We start from the raw sequence: 15,126 nt of genomic DNA on the forward strand, positions 1-15,126 counted from the left end.
ACACTATATGTAAGTAAATACCTGAGACATCAGTTTTCGTCGCATGCAGAAAACTTTAATCCGCCTCTTGATCCGTAACACCACTTCAAACTGTTGTCAAATAAAACAATATTTCCGTTTCCTTGGCAACGTATATATCACAGTAATTTATTTCTTCGAATCAATATTTATCAGGAAGATTGTGATTGACTGCACAAATGACAACATCGTGTACATAATTAATTATCTATTAGTCTTATAAACTATGATTACAAACTGTATTTACCTATTATTTTGCTGAAATAGTATTGGCTAACCAGTTACATGATCCAAAATACAACTGCAGCAGAAAATATACCGTGTCTGCTTTCTTGAGATATTGGACAAATCGCCTTCTGATGTTCGATCGATGACTAACAATAAAAACGCAATCAAGCCGATTTCATCTATGCCCTATGATATTATGTCAATAGAAAGAAATGCACTTGTAGGCAATGTTCTCATAGATATGTTTCGATTTTTATTGTTTCTCAGTTTCATTATACGTAAGTGTAATTTCACAAGCTGGGGTTGTTAAGACAATTCTGCAAAGGAGTAATTCTGTCCTTATTACCTCTGACCAAACACTATTACAATTGTTAACCCTGTTATTTAAAGGGTGATATCCAAATGAAATTATTCCAATGGTTAAGGCAAAGTATGTTATATAATATCCTCTGAGAAAGGTCGTTTTGTTGTTCAAATTAAAAGCCTAAGCATGTTATTTGTGCTAAGGTTAAGGTTCGTGTAATTTGTTTTGTTAGCAGCCTATTGCTAAAAATGTCTGAACAGTGATTATGATGCTTATCAACAATGTTTTGTATCTTAATCAAAAATTTATTTCTATAACAAACTTACTGTTCCAGATTAGAAGATTTAAGTCAGATATAAGTGTGTGAGTGTTTCTAATCTGACGTCCGTCTGTATATTATGAGCTCCCTATATTTTGTGCCCGGGGTGGGGGTGTCTGATGTTATTCCTTTTGGGTATTTAAGGACATTTCCTTCGATATTCCTCTAATGACAGAATCTTTTGAAACATTTACAAATATATATACTGCATTGTTTTTCTATCAATTTCAACGATCATTTTGGGTTCTTCACCATATCCGTATCTAAGGTATAGACATGATAAATGAATGACTCATTTGAAATTGGTATCAAATTTGAGAACCAAGAACTGAACAAAATATTACTTAAATTTCATGAAAAATTGAATTTATTGACGATTTTTCATAAGTTCATGTTTTACTTTTGTACATATAATATTACATAATTGATACTTATAATTATAAAACTTCCAAAATTAACATGAAATACATTTTTATGTAAGAGAAAAGGTATGTTATAATTTATTAAATTAACAAACATTGCACATTTTTATCATTTTTCACTGGACAACGTTTTTTTTTTCTTACTGTATAAGTGAGTAAGTGACTACATCGTATTCACAGTAGAACGAAATTAAAAAGTCATGGGTCTCCTTGCGTTTTTCTGACTTAGTCAGTTTAGTTAGATATAATGTTAGGATCTAGAATGTTTTACAAAATATAACTCATTTCTAGATAAAATATTTTAATAAATATTTTTCTTTTGCTTATTTTGATAGCTTATATGGTTAAATATTATTTCCTACACCCATATTAACAAATATAGGTATTTAAACAATCACTTTTAAATTAACATGCATACATCTTGCAAAAAATAAACAGTAACAGTCATATACACTGCATGTTTATTACTTTCCCGTCTATTTACTTGTAAACAGGCATCTTTGTTTGCCCTTCCATGAGATAGAAACCGGCTTTTTAGACTTTTTCCTGCTGAAACAGTTTCATTCGAGTAAGTTGAGGACAGTGTCATTTACTTATTGGTCATGTACTGTTCTTAATCTAAGATTCTAAAATGATCTACCAGACGTATTGAATTACACCCTGAAACTGTTTGCAGATGATTCAAAGTTAAAATGCAATTCAGACATCCAGAAGAAGAAATTCTCCAGTATGAAAATATTTACATTAGTGTGAACAGGCAAATACCTGGCAACTGACTTTCCACTCCAAAAATGTAAACTTTTGCACTTTGGAAAATGTGAAAATCTGGAAAAAAAATATAGCATAAACTATCAGAATTAAATTTCAGAAAAATATGTCAATAGAAAGTCAAAAAGACTTTGGTATCTGTAACAATCAGAAAACAGCATATTTAGTGAACACGTACAGAAAAATATAAGATGGCGAGTAGAAATCTGCGACTTATATGCAAGACATGAACAGAGAAGTCTTTCTTGCCTATGAAGACACAGTTTAAAATATGGAACAAACATCTGGAAGCTCACACTATAAAGAAGAATAAGATAGTAATTGAAAATTTCAGCGTTCGAAAAACAACAAGAATGGTACGCCATCAGTCTAAGTTAGTAAGAATTTAATGAAAGATAAAGTTTTAGAATTACCAACCGTAGAGTATAGAAGAGAAAAAGCAAATATGGCCCAGTCATTTAAAGTTTTGAATGGTATTGATAGAGCTGACAAGCATAAATGTTTACACGTTCGTAATTAACTACTAGAGGGCATGCACTCACTTGGGTTGCTTAAAAAGCAGCTATGACAGAGTCTAGAAGTGTGAAGGGGTTACTTTTGAATTAGAGCTGTAGGAATGTGGTATGATTCCCCTCCCCCACGACTTTCCGAAATGTTGTCTTGGCAACCTCATTTTACTTAAATAGAGAAAGTGGAAAACCACAGTCGCCCAACACGACATAAACGAAAATGTTGCAGGCTCGATTTGATTGAGTAGTGGAAATGCAAGCAACCGTCCACGCCCCTATGTCCGGATTGAGTTGAATTTAGAGATGTACATTGTTATCAATCTGACTAAAGTACTTGATCTTCTAAACGAAGATCTGAGAACGACCCATTCACATTCATCTTCTGTATATTTTGGATTTCCAAGATTGCTATTTTTATTTTTGCAAATCTATTTTTGCTTGAACCAATCAGACAACTTGTTCGAAAGTCAAAGAGTAAGAAAAATTTGCAGTTAAACCAGGGCTCGAACCCGGGACCTCTCGCTTACAGAGCAAGAGCGCTACCGACAGAGCTAACCGGCTATCTGACATTTTTCTACATAAAAATAGTTAATATCAAATACCAAGGCTTTTTAAAGCTTGCAGAATGTTGTAAGTTAACTTTTAATTGGCTAGCGGAAGGGTTGTCAGAACGAGGCCATCAATAGCTCGTTGTCAGATCCTATGCGTAGCGTAATAGGAGATGTACTTTAGTCAGATTGCATTGTTATAAGAATATAATTTACTGACGCCCGCAGATGTATTCATAGGTCCACATGGAATCTTCAATGATATACAGAGTGCAATTCCATGAAAAGTGGCGTATGGTGTCCACTTAAAGTAATGGCTTTGTCCTAAACGAGAAAACAACCGAATGGGCAGAACAGTGCAAACTGGAATTTAGAGAGGGAATTTTAAGTTAACATTAATTCTAACACGATCCGATTCATTTTCCTATTAAACAAAGAAGGCAGAAATCAGTGAATTATTATACAACAAATCACTGTTCTGACGTCATAATTATTACGTCATGGCGTCAAACGGCATAGCGGCGCGCTGGAAAAGAAACCGATTGAAAACGGGCAAATATTTAATGAATGTCGTCAATGATGTACTTAAAAATCCTTGGTAACGTGTTAGAATCGAAATAATATACATGTATCTCATTTAGTGATTTGCTCTTGAATAAATCATTGTTTGTCGTTCTGATGCGTATTATTATATCACTCGGGCTGCGCCCTCGTGATATAATTCCTTCGCATCTGAACTCCAAACAATGATTTATTCAACTACAAATCACTGGATGAGATATATTATTTCTTAAGTAACTATTTGTTAGGTCCTGATAAGTTTGACGTCAAATGTTACGAGAGGAACTGATGAAATGGTCACATATAAATAGGTTAAAATAAAAGTGACATGTCAGAGACAATTAAAAAGTAAAGACAAAAAATACGTGAACAAATCATGGACAGTAGCCTACAACATAAAGAATCAGATTTTATGCTGTGATTGGGATCAAAGGGAAAATAGAAACCGTGGTTTACCACCGTATGAACACATCTGCGGATGTCTAAATTATTTTTGTACTTGTAGCTTGTGTAAATGTTGAGTTCTGCTCAACCCGGGGCTAGGAGGGCGTGGACGGTAGCATGCATTTCCACTACCGTCCATGAACATGCTCAATTTAACCGAGCCTGCAACATTTTCGTTTTTGTCGTGTTGAGCGACCTGTGGAGTTTCCACTTTTTCTATTTTGTGTGTGATAGTCACACACTGTAAGAACTGTATAAATTGTTACAATGTTATCGGTACAGAATATATATATGAGCGCCCGATGATAGTGGCTCGCCCTATGTATGCCTACCATACAGACAGGTCCATAACTCTGTGCCAATTATTTTGATTTTTTGATGAAACAGCCTTCCTCCATGTGTTGTTATGCAATCTGATCTTGAAAGCTTTAAGGACCTGCTCCAGTCCTACCTTTTAACCTTAAATTGTCACTGAAAAAGCATGAAAATCCAGACTATGAACAGTGACGCCTGTCAAAATACAGTCTATTTTACATAAAATTCTATATAAAATACCTGTGGTTTTGCGTGCTAAAGTGTGGCGCGTGGCCGTTAACTATTACCTATTGTAATCATGGGTTGCATATACACAATAGAATTTGAATAGCCGCGGAGCAGGGCTTTAAGCTGACATTGCACTTCTACCACAATCCCTAGATAGCTGAAGCTGTGATTTTAAACCTCTTAACTCACCTGATGACGTGTTATCATTTTTTAACTTCTTTCACTTTTAACAACTTTTGTCAATTATGATTTTAACATTTTTTTCGCACTGCTTCCGTACACTACGAATTCTGAACTAAAATGTAATAGCGTTCTGCTCTAGTTCTGTGAAAATATATATTTGAGTACTTCAGATGAAGTATACTTTTGTGAAATTCATGTAGATCTTCGTAAATGTAATTATTTTTCTTACTCGTACAGGAACATATTTTTGCTGTGCTAATTAATGAAAGTAGAAGATATTACTAAAAATACGATAAACTTTATATATACACGAGTAAGAAAAATAATTACATTTACGAAGATCTACATGAATTTCACAAAAGTATACTTCATCTGAAGTACTCAAATATATATTTTCACAGAACTAGAGCAGAACGCTATTACATTTTAGTTCAGAATTGAATACACTCCAATATAGAAGGTTACACAACTCATTAGTAATGTTTTATAAAGTAAGGACCCAGACAGTTGCAGTCGACCAATCTCATCTTATTCCAACTAGAAACCTAAATTACTTAATCCCCATGTCTCACACTCAGTGCTTTTCTAACTCCTACTTCCCAAGGACCATCCGTCTCTGGAACTCCCTACCAACTTATGTTAAATCTAGCCCCAGTCTCAGTATCTATAGAGAGAGGCTGGCGGTGGTCAGTATGTAATTCTATTGCCTCTGCCCCATTTTAACTGTAGCATACTGTCTTTTTTATCTTTTATTATTTTAACATTGTAACATATCATTTCTTTAACAACTGTTTCTCTGACAGCGCCGCCCAGTGATAGTCGGAAATCGACGGTTGGGTGAAAGATCTAGATGTAGATACAATCGTACAAGTAAATAGAAATAAATAAATAAATAAATAAATAAGTACGCGATATTTTTGTCGTATACTTTAAGAGTAACAAATCTTAATAGTGTATTTATATAAAATGTTTCTTGCCCGCATTCATCCACTAACAAGAAAGATTCATTTTAGTACATGTACTATATTATATACAAACATTTCGTTCAAGTTCGCTGTACACTACGAAAAAAAAGTAATATATATTTTCGGCTAACAAGTATCAGTATTTACTGCACTGTAAAATAGAGGTAGTCCTTACATTATATTTAATCCACCAAGAGATTGCGTGAAGAATAATCTAAGATGTAAATAGACTGCAGTTTCCGTAGTTTTTCGCCATTCTTTTTACAAAACTGATGGTTCTCGAACAAGTTTTTACCACAGGGAATGTGCTCATAATTATTTTTATGATATATACTATTATAAAAATAAATATATGAGTCCATTCCCTGTGGTTTGTACAGTACGAGTACGGGACAGGGTCAGGAACAAACATAGCGGTGTCTGACCCTTATGGTATGGTAGAGCTATTTAATTAATTTGTTTACAAACACACGTGTTTCTTCCAGTCGGGAAGCTCTTCGCTAATCTCGAAGGTTGGTTTTAAAAGTCTAGATATAATGTCTTTACATGTTTTCACATAACAGATGAAAATGTATATGCTGTAACGTTAATTGCCAACTTTTCTTTTAAAGTGATAACTTCTGAAAATATTTTCATCCATTTTCGCGACCAGTTTTTCTGGATAGGCAGTGGCTACGATTACGGTACCGTAATCCTAGCCTCCGGTTCTAGGATTACGGAAGTTCCATATTCCTAGACAACTCTATAGGATAGGCTAGGATTACGGAAGTATTTAAGAGGCATTAAATATTTGTTAGGACATTCGTAAATGACGTTGCATGTAAAACTTACTTATTTCACTATAATTTCATGCTATCAATCCGCTGTTTAGAGTTAGTATAATCTTAATGGCGTTGTGCAGAAATATTATAGAATTATCTATGTTTCGTATATACCTTCAATTTTTTCATCAAATCAATACAAATGGTCTTTAATAACGTACAGTATGGTTATAAATAAAAAAAAAATCAAAGAATAGAATATCTTTTTAAATCCAACTTTGAGCTTCAGATTTCTATAATATTTCCCCGCGCTACCATTAATATAAGTGTTTAAGATTATACTTACCCAAAATGGCGGATAGATAACACGAAATAATAAGGCAGGCATGAAAAATCGCTATTTTAATTAAATGAAATAAGAAGTTTACAACATCATTTATGCATGTCCTAACATATATTTGATGCCTCTTGAATACTTTCGTAATCCTAGCTTATCCTCATAGGGTTGTCTAGGAATACGGAACTTCCGTAATCCTAGAACCGGAGGCTAGGATTACGGTACCGTAATCGTAGCCACTGCCTTCTGGATAACATGCAACATTTTGTATTTAATTTTAATTTCCAACCTGGTTGAATATCACACTTTTAATAATTCATTTTAAAATAAACCTGTGTGCACAACAGGTGGAAGAGATGACTTCTACAACAGGCTTGTTCAAAGGAACTGGTATTTTCTGAACATGATTGGTAGGATAGCCCAACCAAAGAGCTATAAAAATAGATTGGCAACTTGAAAGGCATATAGAGCAAATCTCGCCAACCTCCCGTGACTTAAAAACAAGATCTCGTTTACCGAAAGTGGCACTTTCTCCACGCGCTATTTTGTATGCGAAAGCAATTATTCATCGGTAAAATAATTATCATCGTATGACCACGCTTCTTTCGATGGCAAAAAAAACGTGTACTTCGTGTCTTAAGACCATTTCAAATTAAACTAATTTTGTTTTAGAAGCTAACATGTATTTACAATGTAGTTTTAAAGGTACAAATTGTAACTCCATGCTCGCCGATGTTTGTTTTTAGTAAGATAACGCCGAATCACGCTCTGACACGAGCTCACGCGAGATTACAGCAAGTTGCCATTCTGTGTATTTATACTTCTTTGGCCCAACGAATGGTGACCAAAGGTCTCTTTGACATATATAGAGACTATAATGCCCTCTGTGCACAACTCACTTACCATTCAAAACAATGCGGAAAAATTTCCTTCGATGTGTTATTGTGTATAAACTTTGGAGGCTTCAATAGTCCAACTAATTTGATGCGATCCTAGGAAATATTGACCTGTTTTTTTTTTTTCATACGGGCAATATCCCCACTCGCGTCAAACACTCGAATATCCAAAATAGTTGAAGCAGCAGTTACTTCCGATGAATTTTCATCGCTGCCGACGCTTTACATGCTATAGGTTTAAGTGCCGATTCTTTCACGAATTAAATTGGCCATAAATTAATATATAACTTACATGTATCGAAAGGGGATTCAATTCCTCATTAATCTATGTTAAAATTATCAAACAATATCCAAAATTATGAACTTTGTGGTGATTTAACCCTTTGTATGTACTGTACAGGACCAACGATTACCGTGTGTTTACACACCATATAAAACCAATAACTTTAGATGACAGTGTGTACTGTGATTTAACTTCCATTATTTTGGTCCTTCAAAGTTTTGACGTTTCGATTGCCCATCACAAATATAAAACAATCTGAATGTCAAATTATTTTGCCTAGAGGCTTCAAATACACATTTAAACCCAATTTTTCATACAAAAAATTACAGGTCTGAAAAACTCATTCCATATACATTTGTTATATGTCATAACTAATGAGAAAACCTCTTGTTTTGTAGTAAAAAACACTTTCAAACTCCATGTATGTCACTGTGTTTTCCGCTTACTCTGTTAAATTTCTACCAGGTAGCCTACCTCAGCCATTTAAAGCTGTGGGTGTACCGATCGGTTTATTTTTAAAACTCACTTGCTTTATGTGTATGTAAAACTATAAATCATGAAGTTTAAATCGTGTCGATTTCCACCACAGTTTTGATTTTAACTACTTGAGAGTTGAGACGAAGAGGCAGATCTGTACGGTAAATGTCAGCTTGTGAAAAATTGAGACTAGGTAGTTGATAGCCTTTCTCATTTGGCTTATCGGGATGACTTATTCTATGATCTGATATTTAAAGTTGTCATCCCTTTAAGCCTTACCCATGTCTGCATTTTACTGTTAGGAAAACAAAGACATTAAAAAATCTAAAAAAGTCATAATTAAAATACCTGTCAGACTTGCTTGCTCTGGACAGTAAATTAAACTTCAAATGGGTTGAATAGAACTCATGATTTTAAATAAGAGACTTAATTAGATCTTTGGAAATATGATCTCAACAGGTGCAAGGAGATAATACCTACCCGACACCAGTTTCTGCAGACTGCAGATGTTGTACTAAATTGCAGAAACCAAACACAAATTAAACACTAAAAAATTGTCAGCGAGGCAAATTTTATGTCAGCATTAATTCATTATCAGAGATGTACATGTTATCATTATAAATTATTGTACAATAATTACAACATGTACCAGAAAACGTTCCCAATCGATTTCATTGAGGATTTCCTAACAGAAATATGCAGAAGAAGTTTGGACGTGACGGGACAGTGACAGTCAAAAGTTAAACATCCTATTATTTGGACCAGGTAGCTGAAGTTGGCGTGTGTTCATACTCTGCATTTGGACTTACAGCCATCTTGTTGAGTACCAGCCATGATTAGAATGATATCTTTTCCTATTTGAATTTCTTAACACTGTCAGGTATAGACACCAAATAATCAATAACATAGGATTTAAATTCAGAGTTAGCCGTTTATAATGAAATTACACAACTTCACAAGGTATACAGTTCTCTTGCCATTTTTTCAATCAGTTGAAGTTGATTTAGCCAAACTTGATAATGAAAATGTCTACAAATGCTGGGCATCTTGTTATTTTGTGGATTACATCATTTTCATAGCCAAGCCAGACTCAGTCAACATGTGTTGGATAAATATTTATAGCATTTTAACTTTAAGGTCTAAATTTCAAACTTTAAATGTTAATGATTAAAGGCTGTTCATCTGTTTAGACCATGGCTAAAAGTATAAGAAGCAAGCGAAGAAGGAAGATGAGAGCAGTTAAACGTGAACAGTTTGGAAAGAAAGAATTGGAAAGATTAAAAGGTGTTGTAGAAAGGGCCAAGGCAGCAGAAGATGTAGAAATGAAAGAAATGTTTACAGGTATATTTAATTGCATTAATTGGTGCACAAAGGTAAATTAATTTGAAAAATGGTGCTGTCTATCTTACAGTTAAATTGGACCTTGTTTGGTCCGTTTGGATGCTGAAATTATCTAAAGTCCTTGTCAGTGGAAGAAGATGTTGTTCTTCCCTAATTTTAAGAAAGTGATTTTTAACCTTTAGCCTGCTGGAGGCAAGAGATTCTGCCTTTGCGACCAACCAGTGCAGTGGTCTGCACTGTTCACTATTCCGAGTCAGTATTTTTTTTTCAGTGAACAGCCATTCAAATAACAAATGTTTTTCACATGTTTCTTTTGATCTTTCTCAGTCTTACAGTATGAATACATTATCCCATTTAGATTTCACAAGTTTTTCTTCCTGACTGTGAGCATGCAGTTCATAGAACTGAACTTAACTATACATGATTAGTTTGATTATAAATGAAAATTGCTAATAAGGCTGTAAACATAAAATGTATTTGTACTACATGTAAAATTTGGGGAAAAAAGCCTGCTCAAAATTGTATATTTTTATTGATGTTAGCTTTTTTCATTTTATAGAAGATCAAGAGTTATTTAAATTCAGATATTTATCATGACAGTCTTTGATTTTTCATTTATTTTAAGATCTTTAAATGAGCCGCGCCATGAGAAAACCAACATAGTGGGTTTGCGACCAGCATGAATCCAGACCAGCCAGTCTGGTCAGGATCCATGCTGTTCGCTTTCAAAACCTATAGCAATTAGAGAAGCCGTTAGCGAACAGCATAGATCCTGACCAGACTGCGCGGATGTGCAGGCTGGTCTGGATCCATGCTGGTCACAAACCCACTATGTTGGTTTTCTCATGGCATGGCTCAAATATTCATTTCACTTTTCTCCCTGGTATGATTTAAATAAAATTTTGGAATTACTTGAAATACATTAACTATACAGTTTAAGAATATGCAGTGGCATTTTTGCAAGTGTTGAACATTAACTTTAATAGGTAGAAAATATATTTTTAACTGTGTTTCAGAAAAGACAGCAGCTCAGTTAAAGGAACAAAACAAAGATGGTAAGATTTACTAAGCCCATTTGGTTCCAGTTTGCTTAAATTTAACGTAGCAACGCCTGTTTCTAGAAGTTGATTTTATCAATATTAGCTCCACTTTTTAGAGAAAAAGGAGAGCTGTTGAACTTACCCCAGCATCACCGTTGGTTAAAGTTTTTGATAAGGTCAAAGCTGTTGCCCATTTTTAAATGATTTTTAGAATGTTTTGGTTAAAGTTTTTGATAAAGTCAAATATCTCTGTAACAGAGTCTGTTACTATTAAAGCTTTTTACTTGAAACTTAAAATAGTTCTTAACTATCAAAGTCTACACCAGGAGAAACAATCCCCATAATATGCCCCTTTTTAACTTAGAATTTTTTGGTTAAGTTTTTTACTGGCAAAGCTCTAATTCAGATTCAAGCACTGAGAAAAGTAGAGCGTGCTGCCTTATGGACAGCTCTTATTAATGGTTAGAATAAGGTTTTTCACATATGAGCTGTGCCCTGAGAAAATCAACATAGTGGGTTTGCGACCAGCATGGATCCAGACCAGCCTGCGCATCCTCGCAGTCTGGTCAGGATCCATGCTGTTCGCTAATGGTTTCTGTAATTGCAGTAGGCTTAAAAAGCGAGCAGCATGGATCCTGACCAGACTGCACAGATGCGCAGGCTGGTCTGGATCCTTGTTGGTCGCAAAACCACTATGTTGATTTTCTCATGGCGCAGCTCATATAACTGCCTCACTCCTGTTCTGAATATATAGATAGGTTGTGTGCCAGATACATCCCCCACCTCTGAGTTGACAGTTACTTGTGGAGAACAAGTTTGTACTTTTACAGAATTCAAGATTTAACTGGTTAGATTAACCGCCTGCCGTTACATAAATGAAATACTGTTTAGAAAACAGCGTCGAATACAAAATAAATCATGGTCAAATGACTTGCCTCTCACCTCAAAAAAGGTTTTATCCTCCTTGAGATTTTAAGCATTTTTTTGCGGGGAAGTCGTCCATATTTCTTGCAGAAGCACCTCTCCTCTCTGCGTATTTAGACATGTTTGATTGAAGGAATAACACATGGCAGATGTATTATTTAATTAATTTAAGCATAACAAAAGGGACTTAAGGGTTTTATGTCGCAAGGAGTAAATTAATTCATGAGGACAGAGTGCAAGCATATTTTTCCTTAAGGTGTAAAAGAAAAACAGCATGTGGATGATATAAATTGATTAAAACACACAAAAAAAGATTGTATTATTATTTTGTATTTTAATGTGTGTAGTATGTATAGAGTAGATCAAGTATGAAAGCCTTTTAACCCTTAGCCTGCTAGTGGCAAGTGATTCTGCCTTTGCGACCAGTGCAGACCAAGATCAGCCTGCACATTCGTGCAGTCTGATCATGGTCTGCACTCTTCGCTATTCAGTCAGTAAATTTTCAGTAAACACCCCTTCAGATGATAAATGGTACTGCCCAAATTAGAAGATGGACCAGTCCATTATAGAAATTTAGCATGTTAAGGGTTAACTGCTATCTGGTCCCCATTTCCCATGACAAAACTCAGTTTAATACAGATAAGGTAGCAGTAGGTTGATTTTCATAACTCGAGTGTTTGCATCTTTATTGTAAAGAACCCAGTCATATTAGATTTATTGTGAAATCATTATTGATAGGGGATTAATCTTCAAGGCTTTCATGATTGCATGAGTCCATAAAAATGAAACCAAGTTAACAGACACAAGTCCCTTTATTTGATCATAGACAGGAGCTGTCAAAGGACAGCAATGTTTTTATTTAACAGCCTTGTCAACTGAATTAATATGAAGTTGAAAAAGGGACACATCACACAATTTGTAAAAAAGCAAAAAAGAGTTACATAGTTACATAACCTGTGCAGTGTAAGTCAGTTTATCACAGTGAAAAACTGGTAAACTTTCAATCCATTCTCACAAGTGGTTACTGAGATAACAGCTTATATACAAAAACTTAACCAAAGTGAGACGCATAGGCAAGTCCAAAAGCTCTACCTGTTCTTTAAATAGCCAAGCTATGAATTGAAATACATTGATTTCTAATTCCAGTGCAATAGTTGTTTTAGCTTAAACTGCAGAAATTTATTCTTCACCATATTATGATTGCTGTCAGAAGATACTGAAACTTGAAAAGTCCACTTTAATGTCTTTCTTGTGTAAATTTCAGGTGAAAAGATGGACACTTCAAAAGCTTCAAGAAATTACAATCCAAAGACTTTAAAAAATGAGCACGGAAATTTCCCAGTATGGATGAGTCAAAGAAAAGTAAAAAAGGTGAAGAAAATGCAGAAAAAGAAAGCAAAAGCAAAGGCGAAGAAGAAGTGATATAGCCAGTTTTGTTACGTTCAGGACTCTTGGGTTAAGTTTATCTTATTCATAGGAAGCACTCTGTATATACTTCCACATAAAACAGTATGTGACTCTTAAAGTTATAAAAGTGAGAATTGAAACCACTGTCAGGATGCACTTTGCCATTGGTCAGTTTCAAAATTGTGATAAGAAACAACCAATGAGATCCCTGAGATTTTGAAACTGGTTTCCAGTGACAGATGTACATAACATTGTTCCCACAGTTTAGAGACCAGTTATATAATTCACTCCAGTGGTGTTAAGATAGACCTTCTTAGTTGAACAGTAAACAAAAACAAAATATACATGTATGAAGAAAGATAAAAAGCAAAAGCTTTAGCTATAATAAAGTAGTGACGAGGGTTTTTGATCTTGTGTGAAATAATAATTTTCAAACATGTTTATGCTTAAAATTCCTTTAATTATATGTACTTACCACTTTGCTTATTTTCATCATAGGTATTACCTTTTCAAATTTATGTCCTCATCAAATATACATAGACTTTGTATGCAGAGCTGCATGTTCCATTAAGTATGTGTTATTAGTCATTAATTTTGTTTTAAAAACAAGCAGTTTTTAGCTCGACTTTACAAAGTATATGGAAAGCTATCCTATTCACCCCGGCGTCGGCGTCAGCATCTTTCTGCGTCCCCACCGTAGTTAAAGTGTTTTTACACTTTCTCTTTTTATACACCCGAAGGGACGTATTATGTTATGACGCGTGTCCGTCCATTAGCAATTTTGTGTCTGCTTTGTAACTCTTGAACCACTTGAAGGATTTCAAAGAAACTTGACACAAATGTTCACCACACCGAGACGACGTGCAGAGTGCATGTTTTGGATGTCGCGCTTCAAGGTCAAGGTCACACTTAGGAGTCAAAGGTCATATCAGTTTGTTTCGTGTCCGCTCTAACTCTTGAACTGCTTGAAGGATTTCAAAGAAACTTGACACAATTGTTCACCACACCGAGACGACATGCAGAGCGCGTGTTCCGGATGACTCACTTCAAGGTCAGGGTCACACTTAGGGTTCAAAGGTCATATATGACTTTGCTTTGTGTTTGCTCTGCATTGCAGTGCTCTTGTTTTTATTTGGCAGATCCCTCTTTTGTTCACTTATAAAAAATATAATTTTGAATTACTTCCCTTTTATGTTACTATAAATAGTGAAAACTTTTGAAACTTTTTTATTATTGGCTGTGGGAAAAAAAAACCCCGAGACCACTTTTCTGTGGTACATCATGGATGGTACCTCCAATTTTTAGGTGTATTTTGATATACCTTTACCTGGTAAGGATCTTTTTGTGGACTTTGAAATTTTTTGGAATTTCTTCCCTTTGTTGTTCCTGTCCGTTGGGCTTCACACTCCAAGGTCTTTAAATTTTGCTCCCATCCTCTGATGTAACTCTTTGGGCGTATAATGCCCCTCATGGCGGAGCTTTTGTTTCTCCTTATCTCTGTAATTACTTAATTGATTTGCTTTAAACTTAAAATAGTTATTCCTCATCACAACCCACATCATATTGCACAAGGGCCATAATTCTCACCCCAATATTTCATGAATTATCCCCCATTTTTACTTAGAATTTCAGGTTAAAGTTTTGATGCACTTTCACTCTATCTCAGTTATTCCTAAATGGATTTGATTCAAACTGAAAGTAGTTGCTCCACATCATCTCCAACATCATAGGACACAAGGCCTATATCTCTGGTACCAATATTTAATGAATTATCCCCCCTTTTACTTAGAATTTCAGGTTAAAGAGCTGATGCACTTTTGCTATATCTCAGTTATTACTACATGGATT

General features: G+C 34.8%; 2 protein-coding genes across 3 annotated transcripts in view; one reads left to right on the forward strand and one right to left on the reverse strand.

Annotated features, from left to right (window-relative positions):
- LOC123536693 (alpha-1,6-mannosyl-glycoprotein 4-beta-N-acetylglucosaminyltransferase-like) overlaps positions 1-312 on the reverse strand; it is a 37,460-nt gene extending 37,148 nt beyond the window's left edge. The window contains exon 1 of one of the 2 annotated variants that reach the window (XM_045320054.2): positions 22-312. The gene's annotated coding sequence lies outside the window, so the exon portion shown is untranslated. The remainder of the gene's footprint in view (positions 1-21) is intronic. The other variant, XM_045320053.2, reaches the window with a different exon arrangement.
- Positions 313-6,230: 5,918 nt separating this feature from the next.
- On the forward strand, positions 6,231-13,866 carry LOC123537024 (protein LLP-like). Its single transcript, XM_045320563.2, has 4 exons — positions 6,231-6,324; positions 9,757-9,907; positions 10,924-10,962; positions 13,136-13,866. The coding sequence occupies exons 2-4, from the start codon at positions 9,760-9,762 to the stop codon at positions 13,291-13,293; spliced, it is 345 nt and encodes a 114-aa protein (XP_045176498.1). The 5' UTR covers positions 6,231-6,324; positions 9,757-9,759; the 3' UTR covers positions 13,294-13,866.
- The last annotated feature ends 1,260 nt before the right edge of the window (positions 13,867-15,126 follow it).

Source organism: Mercenaria mercenaria, chromosome 17 (genome assembly GCF_021730395.1).
Source record: "Mercenaria mercenaria strain notata chromosome 17, MADL_Memer_1, whole genome shotgun sequence".
NCBI lineage: Eukaryota > Metazoa > Mollusca > Bivalvia > Venerida > Veneridae > Mercenaria > Mercenaria mercenaria.

Coding starts and splice junctions, on each gene's coding strand:
- LOC123537024 (XM_045320563.2), top strand. CDS start 9,760: ATGGCTAAAAGTATAAGAAGCAAGCGAAGAAGGAAGATGAGAGCAGTT. Junction 9,908..10,923: donor AATGAAAGAAATGTTTACAG/GTATATTTAATT, acceptor ACTGTGTTTCAG/AAAAGACAGCAGCTCAGTTA. Junction 10,963..13,135: donor AAAGGAACAAAACAAAGATG/GTAAGATTTACT, acceptor TGTAAATTTCAG/GTGAAAAGATGGACACTTCA.